The sequence below is a fragment of the Leptonychotes weddellii genome, chromosome 2, assembly GCF_054177405.1.
Source record: "Leptonychotes weddellii isolate Sample4059 chromosome 2, ASM5417740v2, whole genome shotgun sequence".
Classification (NCBI taxonomy): Eukaryota; Metazoa; Chordata; class Mammalia; order Carnivora; family Phocidae; genus Leptonychotes; species Leptonychotes weddellii.
The window spans coordinates 65,515,849-65,530,677 of NC_138370.1; the positions used below are offsets into that span (position 1 = coordinate 65,515,849).

Genomic DNA, 14,829 nt, shown 5'->3' on the forward strand with positions numbered 1-14,829 from the left:
CAGGCACCCCAGTCCACTTGGTTTTTAGTATTCTTTAGATTCTCTATTTCCTTCTGGTTGTTCTACCCATTATTGAAAGTGGGGTACTGAAGTCTGCAACTATTATTGTAGAACTGTTTATTTTTCCCTTCCATTCTGTCACAGTTTGGGCTCCATATATCTTGGGGGCTCTGATATTTGGTACATTTGTTTGTACAGACAGACTTCATCTTATTGTGCTTTGCGGATAGTTTTTACAAATTGAACTTTTGTGGCAACCCTGCATTGAGCAGGTCTGCCATTTTTCCAACAGCATTTGCTCGTGTGTCTGTCACATTTTGATAATTCTCACAATATTTCAAACTTTTTCATTCTATTTGTTATGGTGATCTGTGATTACAGATGTGATTACATCTTGCAGAAAGCTCAGATGATGGTTAGCAGTTTTTAGCAATCAAGTATTTTTTAATTAAGGTATGTACATTTTTTAGACATGCTACTGCACACTTAATAGACTATAGTGCAAATGTAAACATAACTTTTACATGCACTGGGAAACCAAAAATTCATTTGACTCACTTTATTGCAGTGGTCTAGAACCAACACCATATCTCCAAGATATGCCTGTAATTGCTATATCTTCCTGATAAATTGACCTTTTAATTGGTAGTGTCCTTCTTTGTCTCATAATAGATGATGACTTAAAGCCTACTTTGTCTGATCTTAGTATAGCCACTCCAGCTCTCTCATTACTATTTGCATGGAATGTCTTCTTCCGTCCTGTCACTTTCAACCTGTGTCTTTAGATCTAAAGCAACTCTCTTGTAGACAACATATAGTTTGATCATGTTTTTTATCCACTGTGCCAGTGTCTCTTGATTGGAGAGTTCAATGCCTTTACAGTTAATCACCAATAAGACTTACTTTTGCCATTTTACTATTTTGTTTTCTGTGTGTCTTAGAGCTTTTTTTGTCCCTCATTACTGCCTTCTTTTGTGTTTGATTTTTTTGGTAGTGGCACATTTTAGTTCCTAATTTTGATATGAGGTAGTACGAAGGATATTGCAAATGACTTCTAAGGACTGGTCCTACCAGACCATTCAGAGGAAGGTCTAAGATAATAAGCTCCTCTAAACTGTTGGTCCCACTGCTCTGCGGGTTTTCCCTGCGCCACCTTCAAAGGGACGGGGGGCACGCAGTGGCAGCTCCTGTCTTTAGTGATCATTTCAGTGAGTTCACAGTCTTAGGACTAGGCCCCCGCCCAGATCTTCTGCAGAGCAGAGCTCGGCCCAAATGACGGTCAACTCTCTGCCAGAGCGGTCTCGGACACCTAATTGTGTGCCGCTTCCTCCACCAGCAAGTACTTGATAGCTCGCCTAAAAGATAGGGGGCAGGCGCAGCGGGGGGAGGGACACCGCGGTGTGGTGCTGGCATCACACGGTGACATGCAGGAGCTACACTGGGGAGTGCAGGGTAACGGGCAGAGCTGTGCCTCTGAAGCTAACGTATCCTCGGTGTCGGCTTCAAGTTTGTATCTATAAAAATAAAAGCTAGGGCTCACCAGCCCAGCACCCCCCGCCCCCCCCCGAAATGATCAAGCCTAGCCAGTGTTTGTTGGTGACTCACCCTGCACATACTGGCTGCACGTTCAGTGAAAAGGCAGGCTGTGCTGTGGCTCTTCGTGGAGTTTCGGAGGTGGCATGCTGAGCTCCCTCAGTGTTGTGCCCCTCAGCAAGCAGCAGACGTGCCGTAGGCTCGCCAGTTGTTAGGTTCAACTGCCATCTTCTAGATTTACCTTGGAGATTTGGGGAAGGCAGTGCTTTCTTTAGGAACAGAACCCTAGGAAACAAAGTGGTTTGTAAACCCCTCCTTCTCTCTCTGACTCTCCCAGGTGCATCATTTCTGGCATGGCCTCGGGAAGCATCGTTCTGTTTTACAACAACTTTAACCGGTGGCAACACGAATCCCAAACCCGCTACTGACCGGGACAGCTGCGCGTCAGCCGGGCCCCCAGTCCCGGCGGGGGGTAATCGGGAGCATCTTGCTTAGAAATAGCTATTACATCTGAATGTAACTCAGATTTGCTCTAAGAAGCAAAATATTTTTTAAAGTTAATTGCTATTTTTGTAGACTTTGCTTGACTTTTTGGGGGGAATAGCAAAGCAGAAAATTGGCTGCTGGGTTCTGTAGTTTAAAAAATCTATATTTTTAGTCATAATGAGAAGTCTATTTTCACCAATTATGGAAACATACAGTGGAGCAAGTAAACCCACTTATTCTAGCTATATTATGAAAAACCACTTCCCTTTATCTGTTATCTTGAGAAATACATGATCTTAACAATAAGGAAATGGGTTATAATACTGGGATAGGGAATTTTATGCTGTACTTTGGGTCCTGTATTTTTCCAAGCAATCGTGCTTCTTCGGCACTGAAATTTCTGGGATTTAAGTAGTAATGTTTAAATTATGGTAAATGTAATTTAAAACATCTCAATGAGTTATTTTGATGAATATTATTGTTCAAGCATGCTTTAGACCTAGAAAATTACGGTTTGGGGGAGGTTCTTATTTTATTGTGTGGTTAACATAAAGGATCTAATGTTATAGCAAGTGTGAAGTATTTAGTGTTTTATTTACAATGTTTTCCTGATAGGTTGTCTTCATAGCACACCAAAATGAAACGATGGAAAGGCTCGTGGGCTCACAACCTTTGTTTTTCTCTTAAAGTAAATGCAAGTACCAAAGCTCACCCCTGAGGTTTGACTGTGCCCGGGCACTGAGGCAGAGCCAGCAGCCGGGCTTCCCTCCCCTCCCCTGGTCTGAGGACAGAGGCAACACCCATCTGACCTTCTCTTTGTTACTAAATATCTTCACCTTCCTTTGAGTAGCAGTTTGTACTAAGAAACATGTTATTTTGGTGTTGTATAATTCTACTTTTCTAGTAGATTGCTGTGTGGAAATCTGTGAAAAATATTTGAGAAAAGGTCTGTATTGCATAAATAAATTCTTTGTAAGTTGTGAACTTCGAGTTGCAACCAGCATTCCATCTGTTTCTCTTGCAACTTACCTAAAAGGGTCCCCCTCCTATTTTCCAACATTCAGCTCTTCTCTAAAAGCAAAGATTTGGAATGGAACGACTCAGTTTGACAGAAAAATAAAATGGTGTTTGTAATTGAATTTTTCAAAATATCTTTTCACTTCTAATTTAAAACATCAATGAAACAATTCTTTGCAAAGAAAATGTCAAACTCTGGTTTAGTCCCAGATTTTGAACAATAACCAACAAGAGACTCTCTTGAAAACAGGAACATGGGCCTTTGGCCAGACAGCTCCCTCTTACCAACACTTACTCTGATGAGAACACTAGACCTATAGCTAAGATCCACCACTGTTTTATAAACCATTAAGAAAGAAAAAATAGTCAAATGTGAGATAATAGATAAAAGAAAAACCCAAGTGACTGGTAAATTAATTAAACATCCTCACTGTTGTTACCCTCTGATATTGTACTTCGGAAACTTTAGGGAAAATGGTAGAAGAAAATTTGGAATACCTACATCCTATGCCAAGCATTTGATACTTTCAACTACCCCATTTTTACAGGCTTAAAGTAAAGTGAATAAAGCAGCTGCTTCTTGGAGCCTAAGAAGAAAATTGGTGCCTCCACTGCCTTTATTGGTTTTAAGACTCACAACTATGGAAAATTAACAAAAGCATAATATATATTACCGACCTATGTATTACTTACATATTCCTTTACTCATAAAACAAATATAGCTGGTGTCAACACAAGGGCTTCTTAAGGGCAGAATCTGTTTATCATATTTGTTAGGATTTACTCAACATTCACTTATTTTAACCAGTGTTAGTTACTTAAAAAAAAAAACCCATTACTTCAAATAAATTTAAACCAATGAGGGGAAAGAAGTCAAAGCTGAGGCAGCCTGGGATGAAAAAAGATGAGCTACGCAGACAGGAACCGTGGCAGCACCCTCAGTAAGTGGCTGTGGTTCGAAGTGTGCTGTGTTCCCTTTACATACAGTAATTTACGGCTGGTTTTAAAATGCACTGCCTCGAGAAATTCAGATTTTCCTCCCTGATAGTATTGATTCGTACTGAAATGCCACCAATCAAGTCCTTGAGGCTCTGTGATTTAAGCAACAGCACACTGGATCTCTGGGAGAAAGCAGGCGGGCTTAGCGAATACAGGACATGAAAGCTTGACAAGCACAGATACACACTGATGGATGGTTCCCTCTCATATGAGAATCTTCCTCCCCAGAGTACACCAAACATCCATAAATAAATATCCTAACACATTAATTCAATAAGAAGGAACGATTTTTGCCCCCTGAAACATTTCGTTCTACTGATCAGCCTACAGGACAAGAAGATTCACAGTGACCTGCACGGGAACCCTAAGAAGCTGCGTGTAGGATATAAGGTAGCTTGGAACCTGGGCCTGCCCGTTTCTGTTCAGCTCCAACAGCAGAGCAGAGCCCAAGGGCCAGCGACCGGACGGACACAAACACGAACACACACACACACACCACATACACACATACACACCCGGAGCCATGTGCCCCACCACCCCCTGTGCTCTCAGATGGCCAGTGGGATAGCAAAGCCGGGGAGGGTCAAGTCTGCAGGAGATGGCCAGGAATCCCCAATACAGCCAGTCAGCACTTCCACTTCGCACCCGTTTCAGCAAACAGAACTGAAATTAAAATAACAGACAAAAAGATCTACCGAAACAGGAATTTTAGGGGAGAGATTTTCACTAGGTATCTGATAGGTTTTTCCTGGACAGGATTTCAAGAGCTGCTGGCCATACAAACCATGGGCCTGGTTTGGTCCTTCCTCCTGCACTGTCCTGCTCACCTGCCATCACTGCGAAAGAACACAGCACACCAAGGACACAGACTCCTTCTGCATCCACACAGAACGAAGAATCCTACCCCTGAGCTTGGTGGGGAAGCCCAGCCGGTTCCTGGGGTGCATTAGAGATCGTGGAGTAGCAGCCACCCCCCAGCCTCATGTCATCATGTGACATCACATTAGGCCAAAGCCTGTTCACAAACAAGAAACGAGGAGGACATGATGTGAATCTCACAATCTACATAAACTGTGTGTATCAGCCAATACGCCAGTGCCTCTCCTTGGCTGTTTCTGCCCTACTACTGGGGAAAGAGTTTTCTACTTCAGCGAGGACAGCAACCAGCCTAACTACTCCCCTTTTTCGTAGCATAAGGAAGCTGGGAAGTAAAAACTTCCTACACTGTAAAACAGAAGGCAAACACCATAAAATAGCAAATCAATAACAAAGTACAAAAATACTAACATGTTAAATTTTCTTTTGCCTCTTCTGTTTCCTTTCAGATATGTGGGGAAAAACATCTTTTCTATTTTCAGATATGAATCAAATCTATACATAGATTTGAAGAGTTGAGTCCATGATGCACCTTTTGGGTCCCCCAAAGTCATAAGATCACTATTTAAAAACCCAAGCCTATTATTAGTGACACTGACACATCACTCCCAAACCTCCCTGCTGAACCAAAAATGAACCAAAAATGCAGATTGCTCAAACCAAGGGACATCACGTTTTTCTAATGAAAGTGAGTGTGGTTTGGCCTTTCAGCAAGCTGTCTTCCAAAGACAGCCAGGCTCTCCAGCAAGGGAAGAAGGCAATGCACAAATGTTCCTATGAATTCTGAGACCTCAGCAGTCATATGCCAGAAACATGAAGTGAATTACTTTCCTGTCTCAAGTTCAGGAATATTTTTCCTTGCCAAAACCAAAGGTTGGGGGGCTGGGGGGGCTAGGCTGGCTGTTATTTCCTCATACCTGGCAGGAAGCAACTGGCTGCTTTGCAGCTTTGAACTTGGACAACTTGAAAGACATTCACCAGACCCAACTTCATCCTCCGCAAGGACAGGCGCCCAACCCTCAGCCCACTGGGTTGAAACCATCCTGACCACACTGCCCCAAATGATGGGGGTTTGGGAAAGGGCGGGGCAGAAGCAAAAGGCTGTCTGTGTACCAGATACACCCTTTCCTTCCCCTCAGCTGTTCAGTGAGGGCAGTGCCTTCCCACAGCTAACTGCCTTTGAGTTCAAGGCTGCAGGCTTCATCATAAGTTGGCCCCCTTCTAATCCACTGGCCAAGACTAAGCTAAGATGCACACAACAGCTTCCTTCTGGAGAAACTACTCTCCTCATCTAACAACCCCCCCCAGGCCCCGCCCCACAGCCCCCATAACCTCTCAGGCCCCAATCCCCAGTTTTCTACCACTTTGTCAGGTGTCTCCACCATCCCATCCCCCCTCTGCCTGTGACAGACGTCCCATCTAAAACATCTCTGACCACCTAGAGGACAGCCTACTTATAAGGAGAGACTCCCTGGGAACCGGGAGGAGCAAATCCCAGCTCCAGTATGTCTGGATGAGCTCCTGATCCTTCTGAGTTTTCTCGTTTACGGAATGTGGACATTAATGGCTCAAATGATACAGGATGAAGTACTCTGTAAACTGTAAACTTCTGCGGTGGTTATTCTTCAGCAGCTAAGCATTTCCAAAGACTAGACTGTCACTCCTTCAGAAAGCAGCTAATTCAGTCACTGGGCTGCCCTTTGATTAGAGTCTCAGACTCCGCACGCACATCTGACCCTTCGTGCCTCCTACCTACTAACCTCAGACCCCCATCCAGAGTAAGTTGAATAAGATGAGTCTACACCTGCTGCTATGGAACAGGTCTTTATACAGCCAAAGACATCTAGCGGATGTGCCTCTCATTTCCCCTAGTGCTTACGGTGTCTCCCACTAGTCCTTGGCTGCCCGGGCTCCGAAGCCCCGCACACCCTGGCTGCCTTCCCTCGGGTGAGCGTCGCCTTGTGCGCACCACACACAAGGCCTTCAGAACAGACCTGCCCCGGTGGGAGGGCTCGGCTTCCACGGTGCACGGTCCGCACGTACTTTTCCTGGCGCAGTGTAAGATCACACTAACATCCAAGCAGCTCAGGGGGCACCTCCTGAACGGTGACCGCTGCAGTTCCCCACGCCCCGATCTCTCCCACAAGCTGGCACACGTCGAGGCCGTGGGGGGCAGGACTGCAGCCTTCACACACTGATTTCACGCCGTGGGTCTGGATCAGGGTTTTAACCCGCTGAGTCATTTTAAATCAGCCCATCCCATGTAAAACCGAGATCAGCATTCTTCCTACATCGTCATTCACATCATATGCACAACAAAACAGAAAAAGAAGAGGAACAAAGACCAAGAGCCATGGCTTTTGTTCAGAGCTGCAGTGGCCGGCGTGGCTGGCACAGCCGTGTGGGCTCCGAGCACTCAGGACGTGCCTGTCCCAAACCGAGATGTGCTGTAAATGTCAACACACCCTCGATCTCAAGGATTAAAAAAAGTATGTCCAAGAATTTGTTTACATTGGTTGCATATTCAAATACCTTAGAGACATTGAGTTAAATCAAATATACTGCAAAATTAATTTCACCCATTCCTTTTTAATGTGGCCCCAGAAAATGTCAGCTTCGGCGGCTGACACTGCGTTTCCGGGGGCTGCACGCTGCACTAGACTAAGTCTTTCTCCTCAACACCGTTGGTTGGCACCCTTTCTCTTTCCATACGGTCTGTGCTGAACTGTCCTCACTCTTTTCAAATTCACATTTCACAGTCATATCCATGAAAATATTCGGGGGCAAGTTTGCCAAATGTTTTCAATCCATATATTCCACGTATTTCCATATCACGGCAAGCTTTCTGAAAAAAGAGAGCCACCCGCCCTGACTCGTGGCCCAGGCGCTGAGCCTGGCAAGCACCCCACGATGGTTTCAGCAAGCCGCCACTCCCCTTTTTCTGCCCCTTCAAAGACCAGTTTCTGTAGACGCAGATCCCCTGCTGGAGTAAGGGAATGAACAACCAACAAGGACATGCCACTCTCAGCGTGCAGGAGCGGAGGAACCTAGCAGTTACATAGCTGTATTTAATCTGGATTCTGAGAACAGAAGAGAGCTCAACGAATGTCTTCTAAACACGTGGGCAAATGAACAACTTGCCTGTGGAGTCAGAGCCTTTACTAAAGATCGTCACTTAGATGACCACTCACATCCAGGCCTTGATTTGCGCCCCCCCCAAGGGAACAGGGTACCTCCAAAGAGCACCGCTTTGGAGATGGAAGAACCTAAAGCGGCACGGTGACTGACTCCTGCCAGTCCCGTGACTTGGGTTGTGCCACCAACTGCCTGGTTTGCTCCTTTACCAGCACACATCACTCGAGGTGTCTGTGGGATTAAGAGAGTCCCAGAAGAACTGCTAGGCTGTGCTGCCACACCTGCTCAGGCCACGTCCCGTCTGCAGGCCATCCTCCCCCACCAAGTCCCAGGCCACGTGAAGGGGGGCACAGAGGGCGGGAGCGCGTGCTGGACACAAGATGCTCCTTCGTCTTATCAGCCGTGACCGGCGCTGCCCTGGCAGTTACGTTCTTAAGTTGTCAGCAAATGCCTTTGGACCTCGGTCCCAGGGAGGCGCTCAGGTTTCAGACTCTGATCACCGCCAGAGGCCATGCTCCATCCCTACTTCCGTGTTCTCCTCTTTCCTTTACATGAGCTCTTCCTGCACCAGTAACGAAAGTATTTCCATTGGAAGCCATGAAAAGGCTTGCTCTTTAACTCCTCAGTGAGGACAGAGACATGCAGAAGGGTCTAGACCTGTACATCACAGCTTTTTGGAAACTGCCCTCCTCCTGAGGCCTGTACCTGCTGCAGCTGTGGGCCCGGGAAGCCCATCTGCGTTTTGTAACGGGCCTCCGGAATCGAACCGTGAGCCAGCACCAGCCCGGGGAGAAATGACCACGTGGCTGGGGCCAGGCAGATGGCCTCGCTCCTTCAGCAGGGTGAATGAAGGGATCCAGAGCTGAAGTAGATGGTCTCGAGGCCTGCCGTCGCACAGCCTTGGGAAGCTGGGCACAGAAGCAGCACCAGGCTACACCAGCGCTGCTGGCGAGCAAGCGTGAGGAGAGAACACACACCGGGAGCCGAGATGCACCCGGCAGACAGGAGACGGCCCAGCCTCTGCGTCAAAGACAGTGACAGACAGGAGGCAGGGGAATGGCTGCCCTGACTCCCCATTTTCTATAAAGCCTGGCTCCCCAGGATTCCTCTGCTGTACGCTAATAACTCCTCTGTATTCCTGAGCTTTCGTTGTGGGTTTCTACACCTATTACCAAATACACTTGGACCAAGATGCATTTGCATGTGCGCTTCCCAAGCATCGCTCTCTCTTCCCCCTCCTCACCCAAAACTTCATAAAAAGACACGGATACACCTGCCAGACTGGGGCAAGGAGGTGTGCTTCGATCACACAAACCCCGCAAAACACCACCACACAATCCTCTGCCCACCCCCATCGCTTTTTTCTCAAGAAGGGTTTATTGCAGGTCAGGTACACTTGTAAGAGGCAAAAGTCTAACAATGAGAATGAACTACAGGGCCCACCAGGTTCGAAGATGAGCGGGTAAAACAAATCTACCGACTATGTACAACTATTAAAAAGGGCAGGGTAGTGGGGGGAAAAAGGAAAAACTGCCAGCAGCCTTCCAGAAGGTTAATGACAGAGGAAGTTTGCGGAGCACCTTCCCACCCCAGTCCTGACTGTGCTTCGGCCCATGTTTCCTCGGGTGTTTCCGGCCAGCTCCAGACGGCAAGCAGATGATGAAAGAGACTCTGGTGGCTGCTCAGATACCTAGTTTATCCCGCTCTGCTGGAAGCCGGCCTGCTGAGAAGAAGCCGCTGTGGCCGTGGCCGGGGTGATGCTGCATGCACCAAGCCTTTCATGAAAAAGCCCAAAGGACGACTTCCTTAGCATTTCCTAATACACACGTGGGAAGAGTTGGAGCGGGGGTGGGGGGGGAACACACAATGTCTAGGGAGCCAAGTGACATTCCCCTGGGGTCTGTGTACAAATAAATATCCAGTGTCGTCTTAGGTAAGCCCAGCACCCCAAGCTATATGGTGGGCTGCTTCCTCAGGCACCCGGAAGCACTTCTCAAAGTCTGGAATTAGTGTCCGATGACCAGACTGTCCTCTTGGGTGCTCACGTCTCCCATGAGAAAGCCAGTCCTCCAAACCCCAACAGCAGAGGAAGGTTCTGCGCCACCTCTCACAGGACACCCAGAAAGGGACAAATGCAGTTCTAAGTTCTTCGTAAGAAAAAAGGAATACTCCGAGTTTACTTAAATAGGGGAGAGATCTTGGTTCATCCAAAGTGTTTCTATAAAAATGCATTAAATCCCAGATAAAAGTTGCACATTCTCCTGGTGACACTGTAAAACGTCCACTGAACCGAAGACAAATAATTTAAAATGAGCCACTCTGAGTATCTCTCACCAAGGCTAACACTGCATAGGACCCTCCAGGAACCAGAGTACGAAAGGGCAGAGCCCAGAGTACGAAAAGAAGCAAACCCCTGGCCCAGAGCTCCCGGCTCCTGGCAGCCCTTGCAGGTGCCAGCAAGCTTCCCGACGGAAGGCAGCGGAGAAAGGCTCTTCAGTGAGGGGACTGCGCGGCAGGCCCGGGCAGAAGAGGGGCTTCCCAGCGGCGCGGCGGGCTCCAGCCGTTGGCCCGGGGCTCAGTCACGGTGGCGGCGCCAGGTCCCTGCCCGCTCGCAGCCGGGGGCAGCGGGGGGACAAGGGCGTGTGGGCGATTCCGGAGGGGCGGGGGCCGGGGCTGCCGGCGCGGACACGGGGGGCTCCTCGGCTGAGGGAGGGACTGGAGAGGTCAGCTCCATCCCAGGTCGGCTGCTGTCCTGACAGTGCTTGCTGCAGAAAATCTGCCCCTCCTTATCTAGAGCCGTGTTCTGAGGAGAAAGCAGTGGAGACAGCACATTAGCCCTGCCTGGGCTTGGGTCAGAGCTACCACGACAGGAGCGCACGAGAGCATGCACAGGACTCGGAAACAGAAGAGGAGAAATAACATCGAGCTTCTCTTCCGACAGAAGCCCGAGAGAAGAGCAATGGCTGAGGACACCCCTCCCTGGGCAGTCCGCCACGCTTGGCCTCGGCTTGGCCTCGGCTCCTTGCTCAGCGTCAGGCGGCCCTGGATGGCAGCCTCAGGCGATTCTTGTCTGGCTCTGAGCTGGCCTGAGTTCTGAGTGCTTCTTCCCATGCCCAGATCTTGAGCCCAGAGGAATCCTGGGACAATAAGCAAGCCCTAGGAGAATGCTAAGGCTCTGACAGTTAGCTTTTCTAAGGCAAAGTCTTCCTCACAGGTTGAAAAGTGACTCGCGTGTCATTTAAGTAATCCCCTTACAACCCAAGTGGCTGCATCATCTGTAAAAGGCCACAATCTGATGGTGCACCATTACCCATTTTTAGATCCTCCATGATCACCTGACCTGCTCTTCTTCTCTTCCCCGGGGCGGTTTCATGTTGTTAACACCCCCAAGTTTGTTTTCTTGTTTTTTAAAAGTGAGCTCCATGCCCAACATGGGGCTTGAACTCACAACTCTGAGATCAAGAGTCACATGCTCCACGGCTGAGCCAGCCAGGCGCCCCATGCCCAAAGTTTCTAATCAGCTCAAGTCCTCAAGGAGTACAGAAACGGCCACAAACATGAAGAAATCGCCTTGCTTTTCTGACCTCAGACTGGGAGGTGAGACTTAGTCTTCCTTTGCCTCAGTTTGAACCTTTCTTGCTTCTCCAGTGAAGCCCTGCCTGCTGTCATCTTACTGGGTTTCCAAAGGTGCTTTCAGGTCTCAGGGACCTTGAGCTAAAAAGGCACAATGATCAGGAGGTGTTTGTCATCTAACATCTAACTACCCTGGGGGGAAAGGGAATACTCCACAAGGTCTGGAGGAGACAGGAACAAACAACACGGCCTTCTACGATGGGCTTGCGTGGCTGCCTTCAGGGCACTCGGTGTCAGCTGTGAAGCAGGCCTTCTCCACAGGCCCTTCCGAGCTCGAGCTGAACAGTCAGTACTTTCCAAGGACAATTTCAATTACCTGGAGGGTAGGTCCCTGTGGAAAAGCCGAATCAGAAACTTAGCATTGCTCTTTAACAAGCTTTCAAGCTCCTCCTAGGAGAGGAGGCCGTGGCTGCACCTCAGTGAAAACACTGAACATGGAGAGAGGCAGCATTCACTTTTTTCCCTACCACAAACTCCCTCCTGGGTCGCAGAAAACAACACCTCCCCAGTTATTTCTCCTTTTCTCTTCCTGTCAAGAGACCATGTGTGTGTGCAGCAGAACAAAGCATTGCAGTGCAGTTAGTACATACCATTGCCTTGGACCTAGTCAGAGGGAAGATGCAGGCGACGGGAAAGGCAGGAGGGAGGAGAGAAGCGGGGACAGAAACTAGACTTACTTCAAACAAGAAGCAACACGATTGAGACAGTTTTGTCTATCTTTAATTAGGCCCAAATCATTCCCAAATCTCCCCCTGAAAGAAACACCATCCCCTGAGCGGGGAGAGCACTCCATGTGAATTCATCCTTTCTCAAGTTGGCTACCAGCTGCGGCCTGAGCGAGGTTTCTTAGAATTCCCTTTTCTGCCACAAGATGGCCTCGCCTCGTCCTGTCCCCGAGGCTGGGATGAGCCCCCTGGGGTAAACCAGGAGCCTGCCCTGCAAAGGCACTGTCCTGTAAGTATACTGAGGACAAGTCGAAGAAGATGCACGTGCTATTCAAAACCACAGGCCTGTCTTAAACCAAAACCTCATCCAATAGAAATCTCTTCTCAAAGCCTCCACACCTGTCTTACTGATAAAAAGGCATCTTTGGAAATGTAGTCTGAGAAAGAGAACAAAAGCCTTCGCAGAGGTACTCGTCCTATGCTGTTGTTCACAAAAAGGTGCTTTTTCACCAAGTGAAAAATAGCACTGAGCGGGAGAACTATCAGGGTCTTCCTCCTAGGCACTCGCCAGCTATGGATCTGGGACGGCAGGCAATGTGGCAAGCTGTAAAGTTTTAATGTTTCCCAAGGGCAGGTTTTGGTGGCTGGAAAGGCTATCAGTAGGTACAGGAGACCCGCACCGGTAAGAAGCTAAGAGCTGGACGCTGGTGCCAGAAGTCTGAGACAAGCATGCAGATTTAAGAGGGGCTGCGAATTAGAAGTTGCTCTGATTAAGCACAGCATGTTGAATACCAGAATTCTGCTTCAGGATTCCCCATAGTCTCAACTGGGTAAAGAGTGAAACTCTGAAGTGTCTCTCAAATTGTCAAATCAAACTGTCAAATAAAATGCAGACAACAGCATCAACTTTACTTTTTTCCCCCCCCCGCGCTGTTACTTACATTCCTATCCTATCATTCCTCACAGGCGCCTCAGGCACGGAGGGGCGCTAAGGCAGAGGGAAGCCTAGGAGTGAGGGTACAGTCCAGTTCTGACTGGAAGTTCCACAGCAGTTACCTGAGGATTCAACCCTACAACATGGATACCCCACTTCCACGACTGTTCGTATCTGTAGGAAACCAGGTTAGCCTCACCTACTCTCGTTACGAGAACGTATGAATACCAGGGAGAGTCCTTTGTGGTTCATTATTTTTAATATAAAACACATTTAAAACTGTTCCCAAGGGCAGGACACACAGACACAGAGTAGTGGTGAAGAGGATGAGGATGACAACACGGAAGCATCACAAGCTGCCCCCACACAACCATGCCCCAGGCCAGGTCCTCACTTGGGTGAGGATTAGCATGACATCCCCATGGGGGCCTTCTTGCCACTGCTTTTGGGAACGAGCCCAAAATTCACAGGCCAGCTTTTTGGCCATTGAGAATTGGTACCTCCAGAGACAAGCTTTACTGATTTCTCCTGTAGGTACTGAATGTGATAATGCCACTCAGCAGTTCCTCAGAGCTAACAACCTGCAGAGTTGTGTAGGGAACATGAGGTTAGATGGGACCCTGCCAACATGCTCAAAATGACAACTGAACATACATGTCAACACGCAGCTTGAATAGTCACCACTGGAATTACAAATATAATAAAGGGTTGTTTGTTCACACAACCAGTTAAAGCTCAGGGGTTTGAAATGTGACTACTGATCTCCTTCATCAGCAAGTAGAAAATATCGTTTGTAAACCCTAAGATATAGGTTCTGAGAGGCTCTAAATATCATGATCCAGAACGAAGCCTGTATTGGGCCATAAGGGGAAGGGCTGGATCATTCCAGAGCCTTGGTGGGCCACAGGCCTTGGACCATGACTCCTGTGTGGGCCCCGAGCCCATAGATGACCCAGGCAATGGTGGTTAAACTCTCCTAAGCCCGGGCACAGTCCTGTAAAGGTCCTTCCTCTAGGAGACTATGAAGCTTAATTAACATTCTAAAAAACACTCTTCTTAAGGGTTTTCATTACGTACGTGTCAAGGGTACCAATTTTTAATGTTTCATTTCTTTCTAAATTTCACAGAAGCTGCCTTGCAGTGGCATGCGGCCAGGCTGTAACTGGCCATCCATCCCACCCGTCAGTGCTTGCTCTCACAGGGGCACCACCTGGAAATGTTCTCAGGCTGTTGAGTCAACCAAGATGGTCCTTTTCAAAGTGTTTAAACTGTAATTCCGTGACAACTCTGACTTCCTTGGGCTTTCAGCAGAATGCTGCTAAAATGCTAGGAAAACCACAACTCAAGAGGCCTTCTCATTACTTTGGCACCGAGCACCCCAATGTCCTGCAACACGTCAAGGGACCCAGTCTGCAAGCTCAGGCTTTGTCTGGGGGAGGGAAGCAGGGAGAGAGCACGCTTCCTAGCAGGGGAGGAACAGGGGAGTTAAAGGACATGCAGAGGGCTGCCACATCAACGCAGCCTCCCGGGGGGGGGGGGGGGGGGGGGGGG

The 14,829-nt window shown here is 48.3% G+C and overlaps 2 protein-coding genes and 1 long non-coding RNA gene across 16 annotated transcripts in view; 1 reads left to right on the forward strand and 2 right to left on the reverse strand.

Annotated features, from left to right (window-relative positions):
• The window catches only part of LOC145720094 (uncharacterized), a 51,275-nt gene extending 49,403 nt beyond the window's left edge, over positions 1–1,872 (reverse strand). For both annotated transcript variants that reach the window (XR_014142815.1, XR_014142813.1), the window contains exon 1: positions 1,606–1,872. This is a non-coding gene — a long non-coding RNA (uncharacterized LOC145720094). The remainder of the gene's footprint in view (positions 1–1,605) is intronic.
• The window catches only part of LRBA (LPS responsive beige-like anchor protein), a 736,795-nt gene extending 733,792 nt beyond the window's left edge, over positions 1–3,003 (forward strand). For all 4 annotated transcript variants that reach the window (XM_081811769.1, XM_081811768.1, XM_081811770.1 and 1 more), the window contains one exon: positions 1,871–3,003. In XM_081811769.1, coding sequence (XP_081667895.1) covers positions 1,871–1,961 — 91 coding nt within the window. In that variant the 3' untranslated portion in view covers positions 1,962–3,003. The remainder of the gene's footprint in view (positions 1–1,870) is intronic.
• Positions 3,004–9,420: 6,417 nt separating this feature from the next.
• Positions 9,421–14,829, reverse strand: part of DCLK2 (doublecortin like kinase 2) — a 146,232-nt gene continuing 140,823 nt past the window's right edge. For 4 of the 10 annotated variants that reach the window (XM_081811777.1, XM_081811776.1, XM_081811779.1 and 1 more), the window contains one exon: positions 9,421–10,849. In XM_081811777.1, coding sequence (XP_081667903.1) covers positions 10,622–10,849 — 228 coding nt within the window. In that variant the 3' untranslated portion in view covers positions 9,421–10,621. The other 6 variants (XR_014142811.1, XR_014142812.1, XM_081811781.1 and 3 more) reach the window with 5 other exon arrangements.